This window comes from Alexandromys fortis, unplaced genomic scaffold (assembly GCF_014885135.2).
Source record: "Alexandromys fortis isolate MF-2015 unplaced genomic scaffold, M_Fortis_MF-2015_v1.1 scaffold_6, whole genome shotgun sequence".
NCBI classification, from domain to species: domain Eukaryota; kingdom Metazoa; phylum Chordata; class Mammalia; order Rodentia; family Cricetidae; genus Alexandromys; species Alexandromys fortis.
This window is the reverse complement of record NW_026067902.1, coordinates 13,540,943-13,568,172: the sequence shown is the minus strand read 5'-3', so window position 1 is coordinate 13,568,172 and position 27,230 is coordinate 13,540,943. Positions and strand designations below refer to the sequence as shown.

The 27,230-nt window shown below is 43.6% G+C and overlaps 1 protein-coding gene across 9 annotated transcripts in view; it reads right to left on the bottom strand.

Annotated features, from left to right (window-relative positions):
• The window catches only part of Cep152 (centrosomal protein 152), a 59,229-nt gene that overhangs the window by 23,224 nt on the left and 8,775 nt on the right, over positions 1-27,230 (bottom strand). For 6 of the 9 annotated variants that reach the window (XM_050134179.1, XM_050134175.1, XM_050134182.1 and 3 more), the window contains 12 exons: positions 26,742-26,885; positions 25,708-25,847; positions 23,231-23,431; positions 18,319-18,466; positions 15,495-15,586; positions 14,538-14,701; positions 9,843-10,041; positions 3,851-3,970; positions 3,194-3,303; positions 2,358-2,486; positions 2,107-2,233; positions 351-494 (listed from right to left, as the gene is read on the bottom strand). In XM_050134179.1, the coding sequence (XP_049990136.1) occupies positions 351-494; positions 2,107-2,233; positions 2,358-2,486; positions 3,194-3,303; positions 3,851-3,970; positions 9,843-10,041; positions 14,538-14,701; positions 15,495-15,586; positions 18,319-18,466; positions 23,231-23,431; positions 25,708-25,847; positions 26,742-26,885 (1,718 nt within the window). The remainder of the gene's footprint in view (positions 1-350; positions 495-2,106; positions 2,234-2,357; positions 2,487-3,193; positions 3,304-3,850; positions 3,971-9,842; positions 10,042-14,537; positions 14,702-15,494; positions 15,587-18,318; positions 18,467-23,230; positions 23,432-25,707; positions 25,848-26,741; positions 26,886-27,230) is intronic. The other 3 variants (XM_050134180.1, XM_050134178.1, XM_050134184.1) reach the window with 2 other exon arrangements.

Below are 27,230 nucleotides of genomic sequence, written 5' to 3'. Positions count from 1 at the left end.
AATTTTGAAAAGTCAAAGTGGTATGATGTGTTCTAGCAGCCAGATTCTGAGACAGAACAGATGGCTATCTGCATGCTTGCTAATTAATTACAAGTCACGTGTTCAGGAAGAATGACCTACAGTTATTATACATATAGTAACCGGAAGCCAGGTGTGGTGTCTCATTCCTCTAATCCCAGCACTCAAGAGGCAAAGACAGGCAGAGAGATGGCTGTGAGTGCAAGGCCAGGCTGTTTTACATGGCAAGTTCCAGGCCAGCCAGGGCTGGGAAAAATAAATAAATTAATAAGCAGGGTGACCAGAAGAAACTTTGACCCAGCCCCTTTCTTCAGTTGTCCCAGTGTCGTCACCTCTTTGTCAACCTGCTCTTTAACACCGGCTTCTTGTTCTTTCAGCCAGTTCTGTTTTTCTGTCTTAAGAGTTTCTTGGTACTTCTCTTCAAGTTCTAACTTCAGTTTGCTTACATATTCTTCTCTGTCTTCTAAAAGCTGTCTCTGTAAAGAAACTCAAGTTAATATCTTGGCATCTCTGGGTAGTACAGACAGTCGCCACATTAAAAATGCTTCAGCGTGGGCATGGCGGAGGCAGGATCAGGAGGTCAGAGTCATTCCTGGCTTCACCGCAGGTTCAAAGCCAACCTGGGCTTTGAGTATGACACTCTGTTTTTGTGGAAAACAGAACAGTGCATGTGGCATGGATCTTGGTCCTGCACGTTCTATAAATTCTGTCTCCAGATCAAGCTCCCTACTTATACCATACTCATATCAATGATTCTCTCCCTATTTTTATTTTTATAAAATCACTAAAAGCTAAGTTCTCAATTTCTAAATAACTTCAAATCCTTTGTAACTCCTCTGTAGCCAACACTGACTCCCTTTAAAAATTCGTTTTCCACTGAGTGACATAACACTCATGGCATGTTTTCCGTCATGCGGCTCTACTGAAACACGGCCAAAATACTACACGAACTGAACATCCCATCTGCTCACGACTGCCTTTCCCACATAAGTGATGGCAATACCTTTGCTTTAAGATATCATATTCAAAAACATTTGGGCAGAATATTTAGTATCTGTACCTAGTTTCTAGCCTTGAAGCAGGTAGCTTTCAAACTGTGACCCACAGGCTGGTCCAAGCAAGCCAGAGTCAGATCTCCCTCCATCTCCAGAGGACAGAGCTGACCACTGCTTAACATGGGGGTACTCCTGGACACGCAGCAAGGGCAGTAGCAGCAAAACAGGTCAGATAAAGAACCCACTGTTCTTTCTCCAGCTCCCGAGAAGCCAGTGGAGATACACAGCCTTATCCAGAGCCTCACTTTCCTTGTCATGAGATGACACTCAAACTCCTGTCCTTCCCAGGACAATAAAATGGCAAATGTCTACTCTGAGTGCAACAGGTGTACTGGGAAAGCAGCTAATAGCACTCTGTGCAGGCTCACAGATGCTGACGGCACACTGTGCAATGTTCACAGATGCTGAAGGCACACTGTGCAATGTTCACAGATGCTGAAGGCACACTGTGCAATGTGCACAGATGCTGAAGGCACACTGTGCAGCGCCCATAAGCTATGCAGGATCTCCTGGGTAGGCACAGGCAGTAAACACATGAAAATGGAGGTGTCATGGGGGGGCGAGCTGAACCAGAGTGCTCTGTCTCCCAGAATAAGTCTATAAAGGTGCGGCTGGAGAGATGGCTCAGTGGTTACAAGTACAGCCTGCTCTTGCAAAGAACCAAGTTTGGTTCCCAGCACCCATGCTGGACAGTTTATAACAGTCTGTAACTCCAGCCCAGACAATCAACACCCTCTTCCGGCCTGTGACAACTGCACTCATGTGCACAACACACATAGAGACACACACATAATTAAAAATAGTAAAATAAACCATAAATTACAATTAATTTTTAAAAAGAAACATCCTCTTCCCTTATCTAGTCACCCTTCTACAAAGGTTTTAATAACAATTTCAGTATTTTTTAATTCTGTGAGCCACAGTAGCTTGATATAATCAAATAAAAAGCCTCTATGAACACCTTCCCACACTTGGCCAAAGCAGGTGTGTTAGTGGAAATTATGAGGCATGAGAGGACATGGGAGCGGCCTACCCTCTGCTCCTGAGCCTTTTCCATGGTCTTCCTGAGAGCAGATTCTAGCTCGTCCTTCTCTCTGCACACTTCCAGGTAACACTCCTGCACGGAAGCCATCTCCTTGTTCATCTTATCCAGGTCAGACCTTGGAGACACAGAACCAGCAAGTAGGCAGGTGTGTGCATACATGTGCACACACGCACAAGTGTGAGTGCACACACACATGACTCCAAATTTTGGAGCAAACAGGCAGTGAGGCCTCCTCTTACCTGAGCTGTGACTGCGTTCCCTCATAGACCTCAAGGAGATGCTGCTTCTCCACAGCATGCTTTGCTAAAAGACTCTCTCGGATCTGAGCCTTCATGGCTTCGTGGTGCTGCTGATAAGTTCTTTCACACCTAGCAAGAGAGAGGAACTAAAGCCATGCAGCACCAGGGACAGGATGAACTGGTCTTCCTTCCTTCCTGTCTGCCTTCCTTCCTGCCCTCCTGCCTGCCTTCCTTCCCCCTTGTTTTCACGAATGTAAATTATAATTGGGTCAGACTGCTTTCCCCCAACCAAAACCAAGAGCAGCTCATTTAAATCCACTGGTCTTGCAGGAATCTTCAAACATTCCTCTCATCATGTTTCTAGAGGAAACTGGATTTAGGTGTTAGACTATATCCCACCCCTTCAAACAGAATCATTCATCTATGTTGGAGACTGGTGTTTTTTTAAGAAGTAACTGTTTAACTGAAATAACTGAGAAATAGCCCCTAAATTCAAAACACACGTTTACTACACAAATACCAGCAGTAGCCAACTTACAAGTCATCTTCCAAAGGTCTGTTTGCATATGTGTAACTCGGTATTTGGTTTCCCAGAGGCCTCTAGAAGCGGCTCTACTAGTTCAGTGAAGTGCAGCGGTGACAAGCTAGGGTCAGCCCACCACATAACTCTGCCTTGGTGTTCCACATGATAATCTGGGAAGGAGGGGCTGACCTCTGTCAATCTAATTTCCACAAGGACAGTTCACTCCATTTCGGGAGAGGGGCTGCCAGTGTAGAAGACTGGGCTATCCAGGAGGAAAGCCAGGAGATAAAAGCAAGGCACCAACATGTCTCACCTATCCACAGCTTCCTGCTTATCGTGGTCAAAGTCCTGGACCATCTGTCTCATCTGGTTACACAAGTCTTGATTTGTACTTCTCAGTTTTTCTTCAGCTTCTTTAAGTTGCTAGACACAGAACAAAGGATGACAGAAAAGAAACACCACCTGTAATGATCAGTCTAACATAATACCCACAGCCGTATACGGTTATCTGATAGAATCTCTCTCTCACAAGTCTACAGAATTATCTTCATATCTAAGATAGACATATTTCTGTAGTAATTAGCATTCTAATAGGAGTAAACATTAATATATTGTATTTGTTTTAAAATGCACCAAATGGAACTATTTAACCAGAGAAGTATTAAGCTAATTGATACCTTAAAGTAAACCTTAGAATTCAATAATCCTCATCAAAATAAAAAAAGTTTTATATCTTGGTCGAGAGCTGGCTATTGATCGCTGGGTGCATTACCCCATGAAATAGGAACCACTCAACCTTCCAATAAAGGTACTACCCAAAGCACCAATAAGGGAGACAGCCAGAACCACAAGAACTTCCCAAAGCATGTCCACTAACCCACATGGCCCGTGTCCGCTACAGGAGCCTGCACTCCCTGTGCATTTAGTAAGGCCATGGGAAGTCCCACTGACAGTCGGGACGCTTATTCACCTGGTTCTGCTGCTGTAAGACTTGAACTTCACTTTTCAGTCGCACAATGTCTTCTCTAATTGTCTCAGAAGAATCAAGCCGAAACTGATCAACTGTTCCTCCAGAGGTATCTGTTTTAGCCTGAGAGTTTTAAAAGGTTTTAAGTTTAAAAATAAAATAAAGTTATACATTTTAAAGTAATTTCACTTAGGGAAAATAATGTTTGAATAGAACAAATAACTTCCAGGTCTTTTTCTTCATCTTCTTTCCCAAACACAATCATATAATCATCAAAGCAGAAAGCTAACGTGGGCATGTAATCAACCATTCTACAGACTCCATATCAACGCCCCCACTTCCCTCTAATGCCCTTTCTGCACCAAGATTAAATCGATGCCACACTGCATTTAATCTTCCCGTCTCCTCCCGGCTATAATAGCTCTGCACTAGCTTTCAAACCTACGGCATCTTCTGAGAGTGCTAATCAGTTACTTTGGAGACAGTTTCCCTCATTTTGGTATTTTCTAGTGTTATTCACTAAATTTAGGCTAGGCTTCTAGCACGAATGCTAAGAAATAAAAAATTCCTTGTAAGAGACAAGAGATGCAGTCGTGCCTCCTGACTGGTGGTGACCAGCTGAAAGCAGAGCCTCCCAGGCACTGCCCCACTGCCTGTTGGCTTCACACACTCTAATTAGTAACGTGGATCGCAGGAGAAGATTATTTTGAAATTAGTCAAAAGTCCATTTTTGTTACATTTTACTCAATAGGATTAACATATTCTATTACGTACTTTTAACTAGCATTACCTCACATATATACTTTACTTAGTAGGTACTATTTTTAAGATACATGATATACTTTGGTAGATTATTTTCTAGACAAGTCATAAGAATGGACACGCTGCTAGATGGTGCAGGAATGAGCTCAAATTCCCTTGACCTTTAATGTCAGCAGTTATCTTCGGCTACTGAACTGGGAAAAAGGGAAAGCTAACAGTTCTTTCACCTGCATTCTGTGTTGCCACCACAGTGGAAACTCTTTGCTTATGTAACTGCGTGTCCCCTTCCATCTGAACGTTTCCATATCTGTAAGTTCTTTATTCTCTAAAGGGAAATCGGCACATCCATTCAGTTCATCAAAGTATCTGAAATCTATCCCATGATCTGGACACAGTCATTAGAAATGGAACACAGATTGCTCCAAACAGGGGCACTGCTGCCCTGACTACATGACCATGTGACTAACAGACTTTTTAAACTGGTTTGCTAAAGGAATTTCAGAGATATTGGACCTGTGAGCTAGAGAAATGATGAGATGCTGCGGCAGAGCCATTAGACAATTCTGGTAGAAGCATGGGAAGACTAGGAGGCTAAAAGGAATTTAGACAGTGAAGTCTGGCTCTCTGGGTTTCAGTTGGCAACTGGACAAAGGCCATTCATGTAACATTCTAGAAAAGAACCCAGCTGCATTCTGTAGCAGCACCCTGAGAATCTGAGTGAGGCTAAGTTTCAATGCAATGGACAAATTTGTTCTAGGGAAGAAATGAAGACTTTCTAGTATCTGAGCCAAGGTGCGGGCACACTCACTGCTCTGCTCTGCTCTCATTCAAGTGTCCAGTCAGAGAGCAGGTGAAGCAGAAAGATACTAAAAATGTAATTTGGTAGGAAAAGGAGTGATGTGGGATTCCCCTCTGTATGCTGTGAATACCACTGGTTAATAAAGAAACCATCTTTGGCCTGTGATAGGATAGAGTAGAGGTAGGCGGGGAAGACTGAACTGAATGTTGGGAGAAAGATGGCAGAATCAGGAGAAGCCATGGAGCCCCACTGGAGACGGACACTGGAACTTTACCTGGTAAGCCACTGCCATGTGGCAATACACAGATTAATGGAGATGGGCTAGTTTAGGATATAAGAGTTTAGCCAGAATACACTTAAGCGATTGGCCAAATATTATTGCAAATAATATGGTTTCTGTGTGATTATTTGGGGGCTGAGCAGCTGGGAACTAACTAGTCGCCTCCCATAACAAAGGAGTGTGAGCAAATTGAAAGTTACAGACATGGCAGATAGGGAAAAACAAGTGTAACTGTTAGAGATTATTACAGAGGAACCTCCTGTTCCTCACTGTGTCTGAGTTAAAGGTTAAGTGTGCATCAGAAGTGGGATGTTATGATTAAAACTGATGTGCTGGGTGTCAAGTTGACAAAGGCTGGAATGATGATTGTTAGTCTGAACCATTAACGTCAAAGTACTGAGAATCACCTAGGAGACACAACTCTAGACACCTGTGAGGGCATTTCCAAGGAGCTTAACTGGAGAGGAGAGGAGATCCACCCTTAATGTAGGTGAAAAGATCTCACGGATTACAGACTGGGAATGAATTTTAAAAAAAAGGAAAAGGAAGTCAGGTGAGTGCAAGCATCCAACAGGTCATGACCAGCCACGTCACTTCTCCCACCTCTGTGCCTTCTCCACCACGATGAGCCATATCCCTTTACCACAAGCTAAAATACACTTTTAAGTTGTTTCTTGCCAAGGATGGTATAGATGTCTTCTATATCACAATTGATCCCTCAAAAGTTACTGACAAATGTGAACACCCACATCAACACACACAAAATAAATGTATTGGGGATCAGACACAAAATGCTTTCTGTGTTCAGTGTTTTATGTTTACAAAGATTCAGAATATGGACTCTGACTGTTGGTAGGTCAATATGGTTTTTCTAAGAACGTTACAATTCTATCTTTAATACATATATGTATATACACACATATGTAACATATAAAGTTCTATATATAAAACATATAAATACTAATATTTAGTATTAGTAATATAATACTAATATAAATACTAATATATATATATATCAGTATGTGCTCATGAATGCAATACCCAAGGAGCCTACAAGAGACCATCAGATCCCATGAAGCTGCCCAAGAGTGCTGGGAACCAAACTCGGATCCTCTACAAAAGCAATTGCACACCCTTGGCCACAGAGCCATCTCTCTAACCTTACAACTTCAGTCTTAATCACCCAGTGATTAAGGGAAATGAAGAGCACATCTGGTCTACTCTCAAACACTGCTCATGCTGTATCTGAACAGTCTCCTAAGCTCTATCATGTATTAGCTTAGAAATGCCCATAACAGTATGCTTTGGTTGTTTTATTTGAGACAAGGTCTCACTGTGCAGCTCTGGCTGTCCTGGAACTCATAGAGTTCATCTGACTCCAAAGTGCTGGGACTAAAGGTATTCACCACCACATCCAGCTAAATTTTTAATAGAAACAATTTCTTTAATTGTAGATGTCCCAAAGTGCTACAATTAAATGTGGTTCCACATAGCCAAACTGCCTTTTAAATATTAATGTGCACCTTATACTTCTATTATTTGTGAATCCCACAAAATCCTACATACAGTAGCTTTTCAAAAAACAGAAATAAATAACCAGCAAGATGCAGGACAACAGGATATACAAGAGGAGTCCCAGTATCCATGGTGGAGCAGAAGCCTCAAATCAGACCAATGACTCTTTTCCATGAACACTTGGGAGTGGGGATGTATGGACTGAAGGCTGTACTGACTGTGTGCCTGACTCATTGGGTCACACTGCGGCTTCCATGACGAGATTTTTTTTCCTTTTTCTTTCCTTTTAAATTTTATTTTGTTGCTAGGCAATGGTGCACACCTTTAATCCCAGCACTCAGGAGACAGAGGCAGGCAGACCTCAGTAAGTTTGAGGCCAGCTTGGCCTACAGAGTGAGTTCCAGGACAGTCAGGACTATTACATAGAGAAACCCTGTCTCAAAACAAAACAAAACAAATGTATTTTGTTTTATTTTGGGAGGAAGGTTGCAGAGGGAAAGGCTGGATGAGGGGATGGGAAATGAGTGGGACTGAGAGATGCACGATGTGGAAGCACAAGGAATAAAAAGTGGGTCCACAAAGAATCAATAAAAAGTTAAATTAGAAAAAAAAGATTAACTAAACTATTTTCTCTCTCTCCCAATCATGCTCTCTAACTTTACAGACTCAGTGAGGTTCTGTTATAAAGATCTGGGGAAGAAGACTCCATGCAACTCAAAGGGGATCAACAACTCTCACTCATCACACAACACAGCGCAAACTTGAAGGTTTAACAAAACAAACCAACCTTTTGACTTTTATATACCACAAGGTACTATGCAGGATGCTGGTGAGGGAAAAAAAAAAATCAGTGAGCAGTCTCCCTCAGTTACTGACACTATAAACCACAGTACTGATTGGCAAGACACCCACGTGCAACAGTGGCACAATGCCATGGGGCAGCCATTTTTTTATTTACTTTAAGTCCCAGTAATTGACACCTTAGAACATCTCTCGTACTTTGACAGGATTTTTTAATGAACAGGACTCCTGGCATAAGAACCAGAAGATTAAAAAAAAGCAACAGACAGGTTAAAAATTATTTCCCTTCAGGAGAAAAGGAATATACTCCCTATATTCTTTTCTTTTTTTTTTTTTTTTAGATTTATTTATTAATTATGTATACAACATTCTGCCTCCGTGTATGCCCGCACACCGAAAGAGGGCGCCAGATCTCATTACAGATGGTTGTGAGCCACCATGTGGTTGCTGGGAATTGAACTCAGGACCCCTGGAAGAGCAGCCAGTGCTCTCAACCACTGAGCCATCTCTCCAGCCCTCCCTATATTCTTTTCAATGTTCCACTTTTTTTCTTTCATATTTTATTTTATTTTTTTATTTTTTTGGGTATTTTAAGGGTTTCATTATACAGCTTTCAATACTGCCCTGGAACTCACTCTGTAGCCCAGGCTGGCCTCAAACTCACAGAGATCCGCCTGCCTCTGCCTCCCAAGTGCTGGGATTAAAGGTGTGTGCCACCACCGCTCTGCCCACTTTCTTTTCTTAATTATCAGTTCATTCCCGCATTAGTTTTCTTGGCAGTAAAGATAGTGCATTTGTGAGATGAGGACACCTGGTGACAGGAGCTTTCAGCAATCACACTGACCCCGCCCCCCATCAGTCATATCCTGTAACTCCAATTTTCTTAAGACTGACTGTGAAACCTCAACTGGGCCACAGATCCCTGCCTCCATTTCTCCTCATCTCCACAGATACTGGCTGAAGCAGGCTATGGTAGCACACTCCTACAATCTCAGTATTCAGGGGCAGACCCTTTCACAGGAGTTGGCTAAGGCCATCAGAAAACATGGATATTTACATTATGATTCATAACAGTAGCAAGATTAGTTATGAAGTAACAATGAAAATAATTTTGTGGCTGGGCGTCAGCCAATGAGAACTGTATTAGAGGGTCGCAGCGCTAAGAAGGTCGAGAACCACTGGGGGATCTTACTGGACACGATTATTAACGGGGCTGTAAAGCACTGGTGGTTCAAGCCAACCAACAACATGCACACGCCCCTTTATGTAGTAGTCTGATGTGGGAAGTCCTCCTGTATATGTGTTGCTTTTATTGGTTAATGAATAAAGAAGTTACAGGGCAGAATAGAGCAAGGAAGGAATTCCAAGCAGAGATAGAGAACAGTAGGGCGGAGTCAGGGAGACATGAAGGGAGAAGCTGCCAGTCAGAACCTTACCAGTAGGCCACGAGCCTCGTGGTAAAATACAAAACAATATAAATGGGTTAATTCAAGATGTAAGAGCTAGCTAAGAATGCGCTAGAGTCATTGGCTAAGCAATGTTGCAATTAATACAGTTCCTATGTGATTATTCGGGCCTGGGCGGTCAGGAACAAACTAGCAGCTCCACCTACAGTACATCTTTCATTCGTGAACAAAGAATTTAACCTAATTGGCATCTTATTTACTAGGTGCCAAGAACAAGCAAACATACCCTTTCAAGTGGCTTTTTTCTGTAAGCTTTACTTCAAGAGTCAAAGGAACCCCCGGAAACCAAGAACTTAACTACAAAGCATAAAGGCTCTCTTTACTGCATGTTTCAAAGAGACTTCTGAACTGTACAGGCTCCATGGACCTCACCTCCATGCCTGTGTTTCCGTCCTTCGCTTGCTGGAGAGCATCAATTGTCCCACGGCACTCTTTGAGATTGCTCTGTAGTTGAGACACCAGATGACGCTTCACAGAGTTGCTGGTCAGCAAGCGCTGAACTTGGGTTTTCAACTTCAGGATAACCTCATCCTTCGAAAGCTCTTCGTTTGGGGCATCCTGCTGTTCAGTGCTGATGAGGAAATGGTCAGTTTTAGGATTAAACCAAGTAACAAATCAAACACAGTTATTCTGTAAAGCCCTAACCACATGGTAATCATGTTTTGTATGGCTTGACTGTAATAATTTTCTCGCCAGGCGGTGGTGGCGCATGCCTTTAATCCCAGCACTGGGGAAACATAGGCAGGTGCATCTCTGAATCTGAGGCCAGTCTGGTCTACAAAGCGAGTTCCAGGACATCCAGGGCTACACAGAGAAACCCTGTCTTGAAAAAAATAAACATTAATAATTTTCTCCCCTTCTTCAAAAGGAAAAAAGTCAGAATAGTGACCATTCTGCCTAAGGCTCACGACACCCTATGGTAACGGGGGTTCCCTGAAACCCAAATAGACTGCAGTCCCTTATGAAGCGTGCTGAGAAGACCAAAGGAAAAGGGCATTCCACTTGTTAAATGTTTATTATTTGAGCTCTGCAGCCAACTATAATAATGGAGAGAGGAAGCGTCTGCAAGCTGTGTAGAGATTACTATAAAATAGAACATTGAGCTAAACCCTTCAACTTTACTAGGCAGTAGCAGAAGAGGGGGTGGGGTGGTAGTAAAAGCTGGGAGCCACTGATACCTGGGTCAGTGATTTGGAAACAGCTCAAGAAAAAGGGTAACTCACACAGGGAAGAGCAGCCTCCTTTAACTCGACAATCAGGTCACTGGAAGAAAAGCACCAATTTCTTCTCTCCTATGTCCTTGAAATTTGACATGAGACTGCTTCTCAAAGACGGTAGATCAACTATTAACCACTAGTGAGAGATGACATCCTCTGGACGATGTATTTATTGATGACTTCCGGAGCTCTCACCAGCTACCTGAAGAGGCCTGACTTAACATTAGTGCAGCCATGACAGGCTATGGACTAACAATACTGGGACTAGGCCTCACCCTTACAATAACCAGGAAAAGCACAAACTGTACCCTGCGGAGGACCAAAAAGAATTGAGACAAACAAGGACTAGATGCTCTAGAATATTAAGAATAGCCTACTTAACTTGTGTATAAGCTGCCAATTTCCTTACAGCAACGCCAGTACCAATCCCTGTTTGACAAGACTCCTGCTGCCCGACTCCTGCCCCCATCTGAATCCAGAATCCACCTGCCCCATCCTTTACTCCTTAAAAACCCTGCCTCAAACCGAGCTCAGGGCTCTCCCTAATGCAACCACTGTGTCAGGACAGACGGACAGCCCGAGCTGGAGCTTGCAACAAAGGCTCTGTGCTCTTGCACATGAATTTGGACTCCTGGTGCTCTCTGGGGGGGCTCATGATGCAGGCATAACACTACCCACTCCAATTCAGTTACGTCCTCTACTTTCCCAACTGAGTGGGTCAGCCATTTCTTTATAATAATGATGAAATGCCTTGAGCCTATTAACTAGAGGAATGTACATTAGAATTCTTACATCGTGGCAATGAAGTTATGTAAATAGAAATTACAAGAGTAGCTGGGCATAGTAGTTCAATGCCAAGAACCCCAGTACTTGGGAGTCCAGGGCAAGATTGTACATTTGAGGCCAACCTGGGATACACAGCAATATCCTACCTCAAAGAACAAAACCAAAACCAAAAGGTACAAAAGGCAGAATTCATTTTAATGGATAAAGATGAAGTATGTCTATTGAAAGGGTTCAACACGTATGTGCTCATCACTCAGCTCCAAGGCCAACCACAGTACAAATTGAAAAGTAATACGATCTGAGAAGACTATTTCTGAATGAACTATATCCTTAATTGTCAATAAAGAGAGACAAAGAAGAACGAAGTTTAAAGTAAAAAGGCTTGACTATCATGTAAATATGAACAAACAGGAAACTACACGAGGCCTGAAGATTTTTTTTTTTTTTTTTTTTTTTTTTTTTTTTTGGTTTTTCGAGACAGGGTTTCTCTGTGGCTTTGGAGGGTGTCCTGGAACTAGCTCTGTAGACCAGGCTGGTCTCGAACTCACAGAGATCCGCCTGCCTCTGCCTCCTGAGTGCTGGGATTAAAGGCGTATGCCACCATCGCCCGGCAGGCCTGAAGATTTTTTAATTCAAGTCCCGGGGGCACCAATGAGAACCTGAGCCAAGTGATTCACCTCTCTGTGCTCCAGTAAAGCCAACATTGTCACAAAACTGAGGATCAAAATGCTTTAAAACGTATGTGTTGAATTCAAAGTTGATAAATGTAAAATCTGATCGATGGCACATTTTAGCCAGTCATCTCTAAGATAACAGAAATGGCTATTATTTTAGTACCTAGTAAGTCCTAGGGCGTATTCCAGGAGACTCACACTCATTGTCTGTTTTAATTCTCACTTTAAGTTCCAAGAGAGTGCAAGCTTGATTAAAAAGCAAAAACAAAACAAAAAAAAAAAAAAAAAAAAAAAAAAAAACAAGCCCAGAAAAAGTTAAAAAGTTGGCGTAAGGCCATTTACCTAGCAATAAAAGGCAAAGCTGTGGTCCACATCATCCTGGATCCGACGCCTACACTCTTTCCCTAGTTCCAGAGAAATCATTTGGCACTGACAAGAAAGGAGGCATTCACGGCAAAGTATGTTTTCAAGCCGACTACATATAGCTTCAAATTTGTAAGTATCTAGGGATAAAACTAATAATATACTCCTTTTGTGTTTGCCAGCCACAGTGGAAGCCTCTGTCCAACGTCACATGATTGGGTCGCAGTACTCATACTGAGAGCCACTGTGCCACTGCTGGGCTCTCCACACCCCTCTTCCGAAGGCTGAGCGGATGGCAGTCCCCCCACTTCATCCGAGCCCCACTGACCTCCATTCACAAACCAGGTAATTAACGGGATGGAAAGAAACATGGGTCCCATGGCCCTAGACAAGAGCCCGAGGATGACTCCCACCAAAAACATCAGTCTAGCTCCACTATTTTCTTCTTGGCTTTCCTCTAGGCTGTCATCTGTAGAGGTGAGAGCCCCAGAAGACAAGACGCTCAGGTAAACAGAGCCTTCCTAAGCTGAACAACAGCATTTCGTATGCAGGATCACCCTATTACTTTAGACTCCGACCCATGAAATCCATCCATTGCCAGCAGTAGGTCTACATGGCAATGGCAGTGTTAAAATGCAAGCTTCCCAAGGCCACTATGGGTGAACCTGTCAGGAGACTTAGCTTTGTACTCAATTGCTTAATACTTGAGACACAATCTGTACTAAACAACTCAGTAATGACAGTGAACACAGCCAGTGCTGGTGAAGGCCAAATGCTGTTCCTTAACACTTTCTTCCAGAGGCGGAAGCACAGTCAGTGATACAGCACTTTCTGAGAATGAGCGAGGTCCCAGGCTCCATTCCTCAGCAAAAGCAGCACCTGCTTTAGCCTAACCCAGTCTCCTGACAGTACTCCAGCTCATCTCCAACTCAGACCAGTCAAGGCCAGCACTGACCAAACAGCACTTGGTTGCTTATTGGCTATGTCTTCTTTCTCTGGCCTGGCAAACTGTGAACCCAGGGAAAAGACAGTTTCTAACTGACTTTTTGTAGCTTATTTCAGGACCTCACAAAGTGCCTTCCATATAGCAAGGATGCAAAGTTCACCAAGTGTATCTGCTGAAACCCTAAAGGCGTGTGCCACCACCACCCGGTAAGAACCCATTTTAAAAGTGAGATCTCAGGACTGGAGAAACAGTTCAGTGGTTAAGAGCCCTGCCCGGGTTCGGTTCCCAGTTCCATTTGGTGGCTTACAACCATCCATAACTCCAGTTCCAAGGGATCTGACCCCCTTCTAATTTCTACAGACACCAGCATATGCCCATGCATACACGCAGGCAAAACATGCACAACAGAGATAAATGTAAAAAAAAAGTTATTTAAGATCTCAGTAAGGTTTCAAGAAGAGCGTAAGGTCATTGCTCCGCTTATTTTCTCACAGATGACTGATCAGTGCAAGACAACTGCTTTTCACACACAAAGCTAACATTAAAAACAATAGGCATCCACCTCACTGTCTATTTGTGAGCATGTGTGTGGTCTGTGCTCATGTATCACACGGGCGTGTGCTCCCACACTTCTGCTTTACCACTCTCTCCTTTATTCCCTTGAAACAAAGTCTCTTATTGAATCTGAAGCTAGGCAGGGCGGCCAGCAACTCTTAGTTATCCTCCTGTCTCAACCTCCCACAGTGCTGGGTGCTGGGGATTTGAACTCAGGTCCTTATGCCTGCAGAGCATGCTCTATTACCCACTGAGCCATCTCCCTAGCCCCATAGTCTGCTTATTTTAACTAGATAATCCCCTCCTTATCTTCTATAACTGGTGTCTATCTACATGAAGAGGACTACAGACACATGAATACTTCAGATTTCCGTCCATTTGATTTTCTGTCATTTATATTTCATGAAGAGTTTCTAAAACACACTGCCCCATAGTCAGATTTTTATACGCATGGCGCCACCCATGTCCCATACCTCCAGCACCAGCTTTATTAAGAGTCTTCTATGGTAAACTATCCATGCCGTACCTGGTAGCTTTGGACTGCTTCTGGTTGACTTTTCTAATGCCCAAGTCCACACACGATTCAGTGAGTTCTACACTCAGGTCTCCTTCTGAGTCGCCTGGAAGCACTCCGAGGTCGGCAGCAGACTCATACAGAGAAATCTCATCTTTAAGTGCTGTTAATTCCTCCTGCAGCAAAGTCATCAGAAAGAACTTCCATTATCTTCCTGGATAACAAAGTCAGTCATCCCATGTTTCAGACTTAACTTAATGATAAGTAGAATGCAGAAAAGTCTCAAATATATTCTTAACATTCATTCTAAATAATTCCAGGAAGGCCAGTTCTTGCCAAATTTTCAAATAAGCCAAATGAATGAGGAAGCAAATGCAGACAGATCTCTCCACAGCCCTCATATTTACAAAACCCCTTAGCTGGGATACCTCTGGTGTCCTGGCCTCACTACACCAGAGGACAAAGTAGATAGCTCAGTCAGGGGCATGCTACGCTCTGCCTGCAGCAGTGTGCCATGCTCTGACTGCATCATCAACAGGCAGAGCACTTCCTTCGGCAGAGGCAATGCTGAAAGTCCTCTCCAGCATCCTCCTTACTGTCAGGGAAATTAAGATGGTAGAGGATGTGAGGAAAAAAAAAAATCACATCCCAACTAAATATTCTCCACACCTGTAGAATCGCCAGTCCCCGGGAAACACCTACAGACCGTAGATGCCCTGGTCCCTAGGATACATCTGCATAGGCAGGAGAGACAGTGGAGAGACTGAGGAGGAAGCAGAGGTCTGGCTCTGCAGTTGATCAGAACTGGACTGGAACACCTTGGTCTACCTAACAGCAGTGTGGTATGGGTGAGATCCTGAAAACCTTTCTTGGTCTGAAGGTCCAGCCACCCTTACTACACAGAGAAACCTACGGTACAAAAAAGGTGCTATAGCATTGCCCAAGTCTCTTCTAAGAGATCACACTCACTTGCAAAGCCTTATTCATGCTCTCACTTAGGATGTGGGCCTTCTGCGCTTGCTGCAACTGTAGCTGTAGCTGAGCCACCTCCTGCATGGAGCCTGCAAGATAGAGTCATAGGATATGTGATGTGGAATATTAATTTAAGATGTGTTACATTCATTTATGTTATGGAACATTTATTTAATAATGCAAAGACGTGTTGCATTCTTTTATGTTACATTTGTAACTCTGTGAAGCTATGTTACCGTGCCTACCTAAAACATATGATTGGTCTAATAAAGAGCAAACAGCAAGGCAGGAGAAAGGATAGGAGGAGCTGGCAGGCAGAGAGAGTAAAGCGAAGGAGAAATGTGGGAAGAAAACCTGGAGGCAAGAGAAGGAGAGAAGGACATCGGGGGCCAGTCGCCCAGCTACACAGTTGGTCGTGGAGGAAGAAGTAAAGAAAGGCAGATAGAATGGAGGAAGATAAAAGCCCAGAGGCAAAAGGTAGACAGGGTAATTTAAGTTAAGAAAAGCTGGCTAGAAACAATCCAAGCTGAGGCTGGGCATTCATCAGTAAGAATTAGCCTCTATGTGCTTTTATTCGGGAGTTGGGTAGTGTGACCCCCAAATAAAGAATAGGAGCCAAAAGAATAAGAGTGGAAAACAACCAACAACTACATGGAACTGAAAGGAGACAAAGTCAGATCTACAGAACCAGGAGGCACTGAGGCTCCAGGTGGAGTCTGCTCTGCTATGGTTTACAGCCATGCAGACAGAGAACCACAGAGACCTCAAAGACCCAAGTCTGGCCCACGTGTTTCTGATTTAGTTCTCAAGGAGCTCAAAACCTGGGAACTGGAGCGTTGGATCCTGTAGGCCTGATCAGTCACTGCCACATCTACAGACCATAGCAGCCCGGGAGTCATCTAATGGGGACACAAGGTTCTAGCTCACACAAGTCAAGAAAGATCTACCCTACCATTTCTGCCCTCCGATTAAACTGTATCTTGCTATCTTTTTAAATGCTTTTATTTCCAACATCCCCATCTACACATGGAAAAGCAGCACACTACAGCTGTATTTCTGAATTTTAGCAAACTACTACTTTAAAGTTGTGTGTGTGTCTGTGTGTGTGTGTCTCTGTGTGTGTGTGTGTGTGTGTATACATGCATCCACAAAAGCCAGAAGGGGGTGTCAGGTTCCCTGGAGCTGAAATTACTAATAGTTGTGAGCCCCGTGGGTGCTGGGACCTGAACTCTAGTCCTCTGCAAGAGCAGGAAGTGCTTTCCACCTCTGAGCCCTCTTTCTAACCCCAACGAACGAATATTTTAAATGTACTAGGAGTCTAGTTCAGAGGGCCATTTGAAGGTTTCTTTGAATGAAAACAGCCCTCTCAGAAATAGCTGAGGGAAATACAGTCTACGAGGCTACTTTAGAAAATCCTACTGTCAAAGCCTTTAAGAGTCAAGGGAAAGACTCACCAAGTCATGGCAAGGGGGAAAATGGATCTATAGCTAAGCAGAGCCTAAACAGGACAGGGTCCAACCTGGCCCCTCAGCAAGCGCACACACATCCATAGGCAGCCTTTAACTTCAGTACCTTCACTGTGCGATTACACTACACTCGCACACCAATCATCTAACTGGTTCATACGCCAAAATGTGACTTGTATGTTAGTTGATTAAAAAAAAAAATTACTATTTTGTTAACCAGAAATTAGGATGATTTTGTCTGCTCAACAGTCTGTGTATCAATACTGACATTTTATTGTCTTGAACATCATCTATAAAAATTAAAAGTACCACTACCATGAAAAGCATAGGAAGCATGTTTCAAATACAACAGAGGCCACACTAGAAATCTTCACAGTGACAAAAATGTAACTCTCGGCTCAGGTAAGTGACTCACTGCGAGGGATAAAGAACTGGAGATAAACAAAATGACAGCTATTTAATCATATATTGGGGGGGGGTCGAGAAGAGGCAAATACAGTGAGGCCTTATAGTCAAAGGAGGCTGAGGGCAGAACTTCATCTTTGGAGCAGAGTGCCCTCCTCGCATGTGCGTCCCTTTCCTCCGCTGGAAGCAGTGCCAGGCATCACAGCCCAGGTTTCTCAGAGGAGGAGTGCTGGAGGTTTTTATTTGGAACGGACACTTGTTTGTATTTTCCAGACTGTGTAACAGACATGAACCACACCTTTAGTACAAACTAGAAGAAACTGGTCGCTGGTGGGCTTTTCTGTCTCTTCTGGCTTTTTACAGTGCAAGGATTCAGACTGCTGAGATGGCCCAGTGATCTTGCAGTGCAATTCGCGGCATGCAGTGGTGGCAAGACAGCCTGCGCTCGAGCTCCAGACTGTGAGGCTCTCCTCTGCCTTACCCCCGAACAAGGCATGCACCTCCCACACACCACACACGCAAGGACAGTGAGTAGAGTAAAACTGCAGTTTAGGAATCCAGCTACGTGCTGTGCTGTGCAATTACACAGTGTGAAGATGTGTCGCTGTGACTGGTTTCATACAGAGTCGAATGGCTATTAGCTAGGCAGGAAGGGTAGGGAGGACTTCTGAGGACAGAGAGACTTCATAGAGGAAGAAAGGCTGAGTCGCCAGCCAGATGTGGAGGAAGCAGGATGGGCACTGCAGACTAAAGGTAACCGAGCCACGTAAGTACGTAGGTTAAAAAATATAGGTTAAGTTACAAGAACTAGTTAGGAACAAGCCTAAGCTAAGGCTGAGGTTTTATATTAAGAAATCTCCATGTCACCATTGGTGAGCTGGCAGTCTGAACGAGAAAGCTCATCTTCCCTGTACACATCACAGTAGCCTCTGGAGACCCACAACACGCACCTGACTGCAGCAGGTGGGCGCACTGCTTCTGGCTGTCCTCTAGACTTCTCGTCAGCCTGTTAATGAGCTCAGTCTTTTCCAATTTGACAGCTTCTTGATTCCTCTCCAGTTGCTGCACGTGATCCTTTAAACGGACGCAAACGCTTTCCTAAACCAAAGTCAGCAAGTCATTTTCACAATCAGTTTTAGTAGAAATTAAACAAAGTGTCAAATTTAAAATCATCATCTGGTGCGATGATCTCTTGTCCAGGGGGAACCTGTACCCGGGGGAGAACAGGAGAGCATGTGGCCTGGGGAAAGGCCCGGCTAACAAAGGACACCCGCAAGCTCCTGTTATTCTAAAACCAGATTCTACTCATGCCAAAGGAAACATATTACAGTCCTGTGCATTTTATGCTGTGTTAACATATACATACAAATGTAGGGAAACCACTTTGAGTCATGGAATCCGTATCTTCAGACAAGGAAACAGATGAACACATGGAAACTCTGTTCTGAGCAGCCAAAGGCTCATTCTGTTCAGGGCAGCCAAAAATAATCTTTCCCTCCTCTGAGTTTCTTTTAAATTTGATCTGTTTCTCTTATATTCCTCTTTCTACCTTTTACACATCTTATTTCCCTCATCTCCCAAGGCATCTCTGGAATATGTTAGGCATGACAAGCATTATAATGAATACTTGAAAATAATGACAAGAAAGACATAACTGTTGAGTGTGACTATATGAGGACACATAAGAAATAGACACCAGGGGACAAGGATCTGTCTTGCCTACATACACACATGGAGAGAGAAAGATACTATGCAAACATTTCTCCAAAAAGAAAACCTATTGGAAATAAGGAAGCATGGGCATGTGGAGCCCAGGGAGAAGAAATCATCACTGTGACAACCATTGCTTCTCACCTAAGAGCCACTCAGGCTGAATGTCAATGAAAGCATGGAAGAGGCAGGCAAATCAGTGTGGCAATGATCTTAAACTTCCTGAGAAGCCCTAAGAAAAGCACTAGCAAGAGCTCCGAAGTAAGGAGAATACATGGGCCTTGGGTACCAGGTACCCAAGTACAACCTAAACCTCAATATCGCTCTCAACACAATTTCAGGGATGCCCAAAATGCAAATAATACAGGAGTGTCCCTTGCAAAGGAAAGGGGCGCTGAAGGCTCTCGTTTTGCTGTAAAATGCCTGTGAATTTTCTATTCTATGTCATAATGCAGCTGTGTTTGCTTTGAATTCTTTCTACCAGATTTTTAGCAAAATGAAGCTTCTGGACAGCGGTCCGTGTTTATTTAGTGCTGTGAAATTCTTGGCATGCTGCTGCTGGTTCCCAGGCCAGCTTGGGAAGCTCAGCGCTAATGAGCCAGCATAACCTGGCTGATGCGCGATGAGTTAACAGGATGCAGCACAAAACTTGTCGTGAAAGGGTGGCCAGACACTCACAACCATATTTAGAGGTCACTATAGGCTTGAATTGTTACAATGTTGCATATACAGTCTTCTCTACATTGAAAATCTGATGTTTAAGGAAAGCACTAAGTTAGTAACATGCTATAACCATGTATTTCTCAAATTGCACTAGGTACACAGACATTCAAAAAGCTGTGTCCGAATGCTGCTCCACCCAGCACATGCAATTACTTGGCCTCTGTGCCGAATTCGCTTTCAAGGCACAACTAACACCCATTTGTGGTTTAAAAGAAAAGTCTTAAGAACTTTCTCAACTTTTCTTGAAAAAGAGAAAGAAATCTAAATCTAGTATATACACTGGGAGCCTGGAAGCTTTCCCACAAATACGAGGACCGGGAAAGGGAGTCCCTTCTCGCCTCTGAGCACCATGTTGAAAGTTCTCGCCAATGAACGATGGTGAGAAAAAAGAATAAAAGGAACACAAACTAGAGAGAAGAGAGTAAAACTCTATGGATGACATAACTGCTGCACAGAAAATCAGAAGGGGAAACCTACTAAAATTGCAGCTAATGGGGGGAAATCACTTTCCTGCACATCACAGTGATCAAGTAGAATTTGGAATTTATAAAAAAGCCATGCCATTTACAATACCACTCCAGAACTGAGGGTCTCTAGAAGAAATGTAAGACACATGGAAGAGCTAGTTGGGCAAAACTGAAGAAATCAATAGAGAGCTAGATAGCTGTAACAGCTCTCACTAGGTAACTGTAACACTAGATAACCGGAACAGCTCTCTGTGTTCACAGTGGGAACACTCACTAGGTAACTGTAACACTAGATAACCGGAACAGCTCTCTATGCTTACAATGGGAACACTCAACGTGGTCGAGATGCCACTTGCTCCCAGTGAGACTTACAGAGCCCATGTACTCTCAGCATAGTAGCAAGTTACTTCGTGGGTGTCAACAACCTGAGTATCTTAAGTTTATATAAAGGGTTCCACACATCACCACCACTCTGTGAGCATGTTGAGAATGAAGGCACTAATCACAGCAGCAGGAGGTGGAATCATGGGAAATTCTTTCTCCTTCCCTCACTTTGGGTGTGAACTCGGCTCTTGCAGCGCTCTTCCGATTAGGAACGCCAGCTGGATTAGAAAATAATTTAGAGCGGGCACAAGCAATTGACTTCTTACAGCAAATCCTGCTGAGCCAACTGATAACAAGTTTACAAAGGCAGGACCACAAAAACACTCCCAGGATGGTGGGAGTCACAGTAAATACAGCTCATGGTTTGGAATCTGAAGCCCACTCGGCACAGAACCAAGATTCTGTTCTATCTTCTAGGCTAAGGTCCCTCTTCTGTAGTGGTGATTGGCAGGCATGGGGACAGATAAAGAAGTCAGAGGCACAGGCTTTGACTCATCAGCTGTCCTGCAATAACCACAGACCAGAAGGAACTGGTTGTACCAGGGAGGTTGTCCTGAGAGCCATTTTGGGGTCTGCCAACATTTGTACCAACCATTCCTACAAGAAAGGTAAAATAACAAAAAGACTGCACCTTAAATTCTAGTTAAGTTTTTATAATTTCCTCATCTCCTTCTGTGGTTGGGCATAACCTTTCTCTTTTCCCATCCCTAGAAACCCTTCATTATGGCCAAACTCACAATATTTTCTATTTAAAAGGAAGAAAATAATAACTGAATAAAACACATAAATATACACAAAAATAAAATGGACTGGGTTTGCATTGGAAGAATTCTGGCCTAACATGCACCAAACCTGGGGCATAACCCAGCATCTCACAAAAGAAGCATGGTGGTGCAGGCCCATAACCCCAGCATCTCACAAACAGAGCATGGTGGTACAGGCCTAAAACCACAGCATCTCACAAAACAGACCATGGTGGTGCATGCCCATAACCCCAGCATCTCACAAACAGCATGGTGGTACAGGCCTAAAACCACAGCATCTCGCAAACAGAGCATGGTGGTGCATGCTCATAACTGCAACACTCAGAAAGCAAAGGCAGGAGGACCCGGAGTTCAAAGTCACCCTTAACTACTTAGCAAGTTTGAGGACAGCTTGGGCTACATGAGACTGAGTCATAAAAAAAATAAATAAATAAATAAAATGTATAATATAAAATAGAAATAATAATGGAATAAGATTTTACACAAACAATTACTCTGCCATACTAGGTCTACCAAACAAGGGAAAAGGCAGAGTCAGCCATGGAAGTCGGAGATAACACAAATCAGAATGAACTTTGGGTGTGGGAGGCTTGTCATACCCTCACCTTAGTTTCTTCTCCTTTTCCCTTGGGTTAAATTAGTTCTTGGATTACATTAGGAAAAATTCATCCCAAAACTCGGTTACCTTGATACACTCTGAGCTTCAATACTTACTCCTTCTTGGACACAAACATAAAAGTTGACTGTGAAATATGCTCAAATTTAGACTCACAAGCAGATTATTTGGGTCAGACTTCCTCCCCTATTTTACACAGACTGAGTGTCCCGCATGGGAAACATTTCAATGTATGTTGGGATGAGACTCAAGATTAAACATGAAATTTATTTAATGTTATTAATGTCTTAGTCAGGGTTCCTACTGCTGTGATGATACACCATGATAAAGCAACCTGGGGAGGAAAGGGTTTATTGGCTTACACTTCCACATCATCAAAGGAAGTCAGGGAAGGAACTCAAATAGAGCAGGAACCTGGAGGCAGCAGCTGATGCAGAAGCCATGGAGGAGTGCTGCTTGCTCCCATGCCTTGTTCCTCATTGCCCAGCCTGCTTTATAGAACCCAGGACCACCAGCCCAGGGTTGGCCCCATCCACAATGGACTGAGCCCTCACCCATCAATCAATAATTTAAAAAATGTCCTACAAGTCTGCCTACATCCTGACCTCACAGAAGCATTTTCTCAATTGCAGTTGCCTCCTCTCAGATAATTCTAGCTACATCAAGTTGACATAAAAACTAGCCAGGACATAATACACTCGGTTCAAAGACTTTTCTTATACAATACTGTCAGCCATCAGAATACTGGATTCCAGATATCCAACTTGTATTCCCAAAAGAATCATTTCTCTACACTCTTTATGTAGCGGTGAATGTTCAGAGATCTACAAAAGACTCTCAGGTCAACCTCAGGTTCTGGCCAGTGGCAGTACACCCATTCCTTTCAGTTGACCTTCATCTATGACAATGTGAATATGTATAAATATTATCAAAAATAAAGTTGGACTAACACTTTGAGGTCTGAGAAGGTACCAATCAATCCTACAAGAACAGTACCCAAAATGAGGGTTTCAGACATATTCATGATTTAAAAAAAAAAGGGGGGGTTTGTGTGTGTGGAGGGGGAGGATTCAGCTACAATACAATAGATTACACCTATCACTAGCAGCAAAATTTCTAACTGGGGGACCACAAAGTATCAGTTACAAAAATGACCAGCTTTACTCGATGGACAGTTGTTCATCAAGAGTCACCTGACCTGCTCCTGAAGTGCTGTTCGGGTGGCATCCAAATTCTTCTGTAGGGACAGCACCTGCTCGTCATACTTCTGTGTGAGGCCCGTGACGATGCTCTCGTGCTGCTCCTTGGCTCGCTGAAGAGACTCAGAATGATGGAGCTCCACCAGTTGCTGTTTCAGGTTTTCCAGAGTGATTTCAGTTGTTCTGGCCTTCTTGGTCAACTAGCAAACACACACAGGGTACCCATGTTGATAGCATCTTAACTCTGCTCTGTAAGACTGTCCCAGATGCTACTCACAAGCCCACGGTTGCTAGGAACAATTCCTCACTGACAACTAGACTGCACACTTATATGCAGAGGGTAAATGAGGATCCCAGAGAGCACAGTGGCCCTGCTGCAGGATCAGTCCTAGCAGCGCTTGCATGGCTCTATAAGCAAGGGGGGAAGGGGGGGGCACGACCTATTGTAGGGTCACAGAAAAATGTGCTGCCCCTCCATAGACTGCAAATGGTAACTTATCAAATAAAAAGGGTTTTGGTTTTCTTTTTTGAGACAGGATTCCATCTCTGCCCAAGCTCAAGTGATCATCGTGCCTCAGCCCCCCGAGCAGCTAGGACTATAAGCACATGCCACCACATCCCAGCATAAAGAGTTCTGAAGGCAGAGCTGATACTGTGGGTAAAATAACAATCCACGATGGTTTCCTAATGCCCTAAATCTGTGATTATGAAGGCTTTACAACAAGAAAGAATTAAAGTTGTGGATGGAATTAAAGTTACTAACCAAATAACCTTGAAATAAGAAGACTCTGAAGAAACTGTTTGGCTCAAGATCATTACAAGTCAACAGCTGATTGCGTCACCTTGGGCAAGTTCTTGGCCCTTCTAAGACCTGCATGACACATGCATAAGATGGTAACGTCCAGTGCCTTTCCAGTCAGAATTCCAATTAGAGTTCTGTTTTATAAAACATTAAACATTGGGGGGCTGGAGAGATGGCTCAGAGGTTGGGAGCACTGGCTGCTCTTCCAGAGGTCCTGAGTTCAGTTCCCAGCAATCACATGGTGGCTCAGCAACCATTTATAAATGAGATCTGGTGCCCTCTTCTGGCCTGCAGGCATGCATGCAGACAGAACACTCTATATATAATAAATAAATAATTTTTAAAAATCAAAACAAAGGGGCTGGAGAGATGGCTCAGTGGTTAAGAGCACTGCCTGCTCTTCCAGAGGTCCTGAGTTCAATTCCCAGCAACCACATGGTGGCTCTCAACCATCTGTAATGAGATCTGGCGCCCTCTTCTGGCGTGCGGGCATACATGGAGGCAGAATGTTGTATACATAATAAATAAATAATAAATCTTTAAAAAAAAATCAAAACAAAAAAACAAGGTGGTGGCGCACGCCTTTAATCCCAGCACTTGGGAGGCAGAGGCAGGCGGATCTCTGTGAGTTCGAGGCCAGCCTGATCTACAAGAGCTAGTGCCAGGACAGGCTCCAAAGCTACAGAGAAACCCTGTCTCGAAAAACTTAAAAAAAAAAAAAATTAATGAGGGAAATTTTCAAAGTTTTTTGAATAGGGATAACCGTTGTTTGCCAATTTTAAAATACACCATAAAGCTACCATCATGACAGCATTCAAATAGGAACAGAAAAATATGTAAGAAGAAAAATTTTCTACAAGTTAATTTAAATAGCTCACTCAGCATACACTGACACCAGCTGTAAGCCAAATACTGGCCTAAATGACAGAGCTACAAGCATGAGGCTAGTCCAATGATGCCTTCAAGGTATTCTCCGTCTTTTATATGAGTATAAAAGACTAAGAAGCTGTTAGTCAGATGCCAACAGCCATGGACTAGGCATTCCCAAGAAGAGGCAGTGTGCACAGGCATACAAAAACAAGACCGAGGAGAGAAGAGATGACCCACGGACAGAAGGTCACCTTGTCACACAGGTGAAGTAGCTGTGCAAAGCCTTTAAGTGGTAAGAGACTAACAGAATTGGAACTATATCTGGAATTACCCAGGTGGCCATAGGAGCATCTGCAGAAAGGGGAAATCAGAGCACTGAGAGACTTTTGCAGTGAGGACATAAAATCCAGAAAGGACAGAAATGCTGGCATCCACCGAGGAGAACTGCCATCACCTCCTGGACCCACAGGTGACCTCAGGTGGCTGGCAGAGCATCTATGGTGCAAAGTTCTTCTGAATGTAGTCTTATATAAACTAAAAAGGTTTTGTTCTTTTAATTTTGTTCATTTATTTAATCTGTCAGTGTTTTGCCCACATGTATGTCTGTGAGCCACATGTGCCTGGTGCCCACAGAGGTCAGAAGAGGAAGTTGGATCCCTGGGACTGAAGACAGGTTGCTGCAAGCTGCCACGTGGGTGCTGGGAACTGCACCCTCATCCTCTAACGAGCAGCCAGGGCCTTAACTGCTGAGCCACCACTCCAGTCTCCAAACTAAAGCTGCATTGAATAAAGCTATAGTCTTACCTTTTCTTCACTGACTTTGAATGCTTGAATTTGGGTCTCTAGCGCTTTTATCTGTGCTTCAAGCTGGATCTCCCTTTCCTTTCCATTCTGAAAGAGTTTCTGGGATTCCCGAAGGCTGAGGGTCAAGCCATCTTTCTCATCTGGAACATGAAAGATATTTACATATATACTGTCACTACTGTGGGACCATAATTGTCACAACCTCTATGAGATCTATATCTGAATGAAAATCAACTCAGAAAATTGAGTTTTAGTTGCTTTAGAAAAAAAAAACAAAAAACGAAACAAAAAATTTATTAAAAAAATTGACACCAAAAATAATTCACAGAACCAACTACGCTGCTTTTAATCCCTTATTGGATCCCTTCATGGCAAAAAGATTCCCAATACTTCCAGCATCTGTTCATAAGAGGTTACAGATACAAGCTCGTGCCAATCAAAATGGTACCCTAGGGCAGGTCATAGTTGTACACACCCGTGACCCCAGTAGTCAGGGACTACACAGTACTGATCCTGGTACTCAGGGGAATACACAGTGAGCAGTACTGATCCCAGTACTCAGGGACTACACAGTACTGACCTCAGTACTCAGGGACTACACAGTGAGCAGTACTGATCCCAGTACTCAGGGACTACACAGTACTGATCCTGGTACTCAGGGACTTACAGTACTGACTCCAGTACTCAGGGACTACACAGTGAGCAGTACTGATCCCGGTACTCAGGGACTACACAGTACTGATCTCAGTACTCAGGGACTACACAGTGAGCAGTACTGATCCCAGTACTCAGGGACTACACAGTGAGCAGTACTGATCCCAGTACTCAGGGGAGTACACAGTGAGTCTGCACACACTACTCACAGAAGTGCAGCCTGGGCCTGGGATCTCCTACAACTCACGTGCGCCCTCTCCCTGGGTGAAATGAGGGCACAAGGAATTAGAACAGAGTAAGATGAATTTATCAGAAGCCAGCAGCCCCGCTCTTTTGCATCAGAAAAAGCTCCAAGGGGCTCCGAGCCAGCGCTGCCTCACCTTGGATGATGAGAAGCTGGTGGTTCAGATACCGAATCTGGCGTTCACTGTCATTCAGCTTTTCAACTAAGCTGTCCAGCTGTCTCTCCTTCGCTTTGTTAAGAACCTGGAGTTGAATAATATGTATATTTTCTGCAGAGTCTGCTTTGGAATTAGAGACAATTTATTAGATAAAAAACATACTAAAATATAAGTCTGTGATTAGCTAGGGTAGTGTATTTCAAGCTTTTTAAACAACTTGGTGAACTATCATGAAACCAGTGAATGCCGACTATCGTCCTTCTGAACAAGAAGACAGATGCTACAGAATGTATCGGAGAGCATTGGGGAGTGAGGATATGCATCTTGTTTGGCTTTGGTCTCATTGACACGAGTGGACTCTACTGCAGGACAACTACACGCTTTACTATGGGTCACCACCAGGAAGGAGAAGGCCTCTGGGTTCAGGTTAAACACGAACTCACTACCCGTGTGGACAACTAACACAGC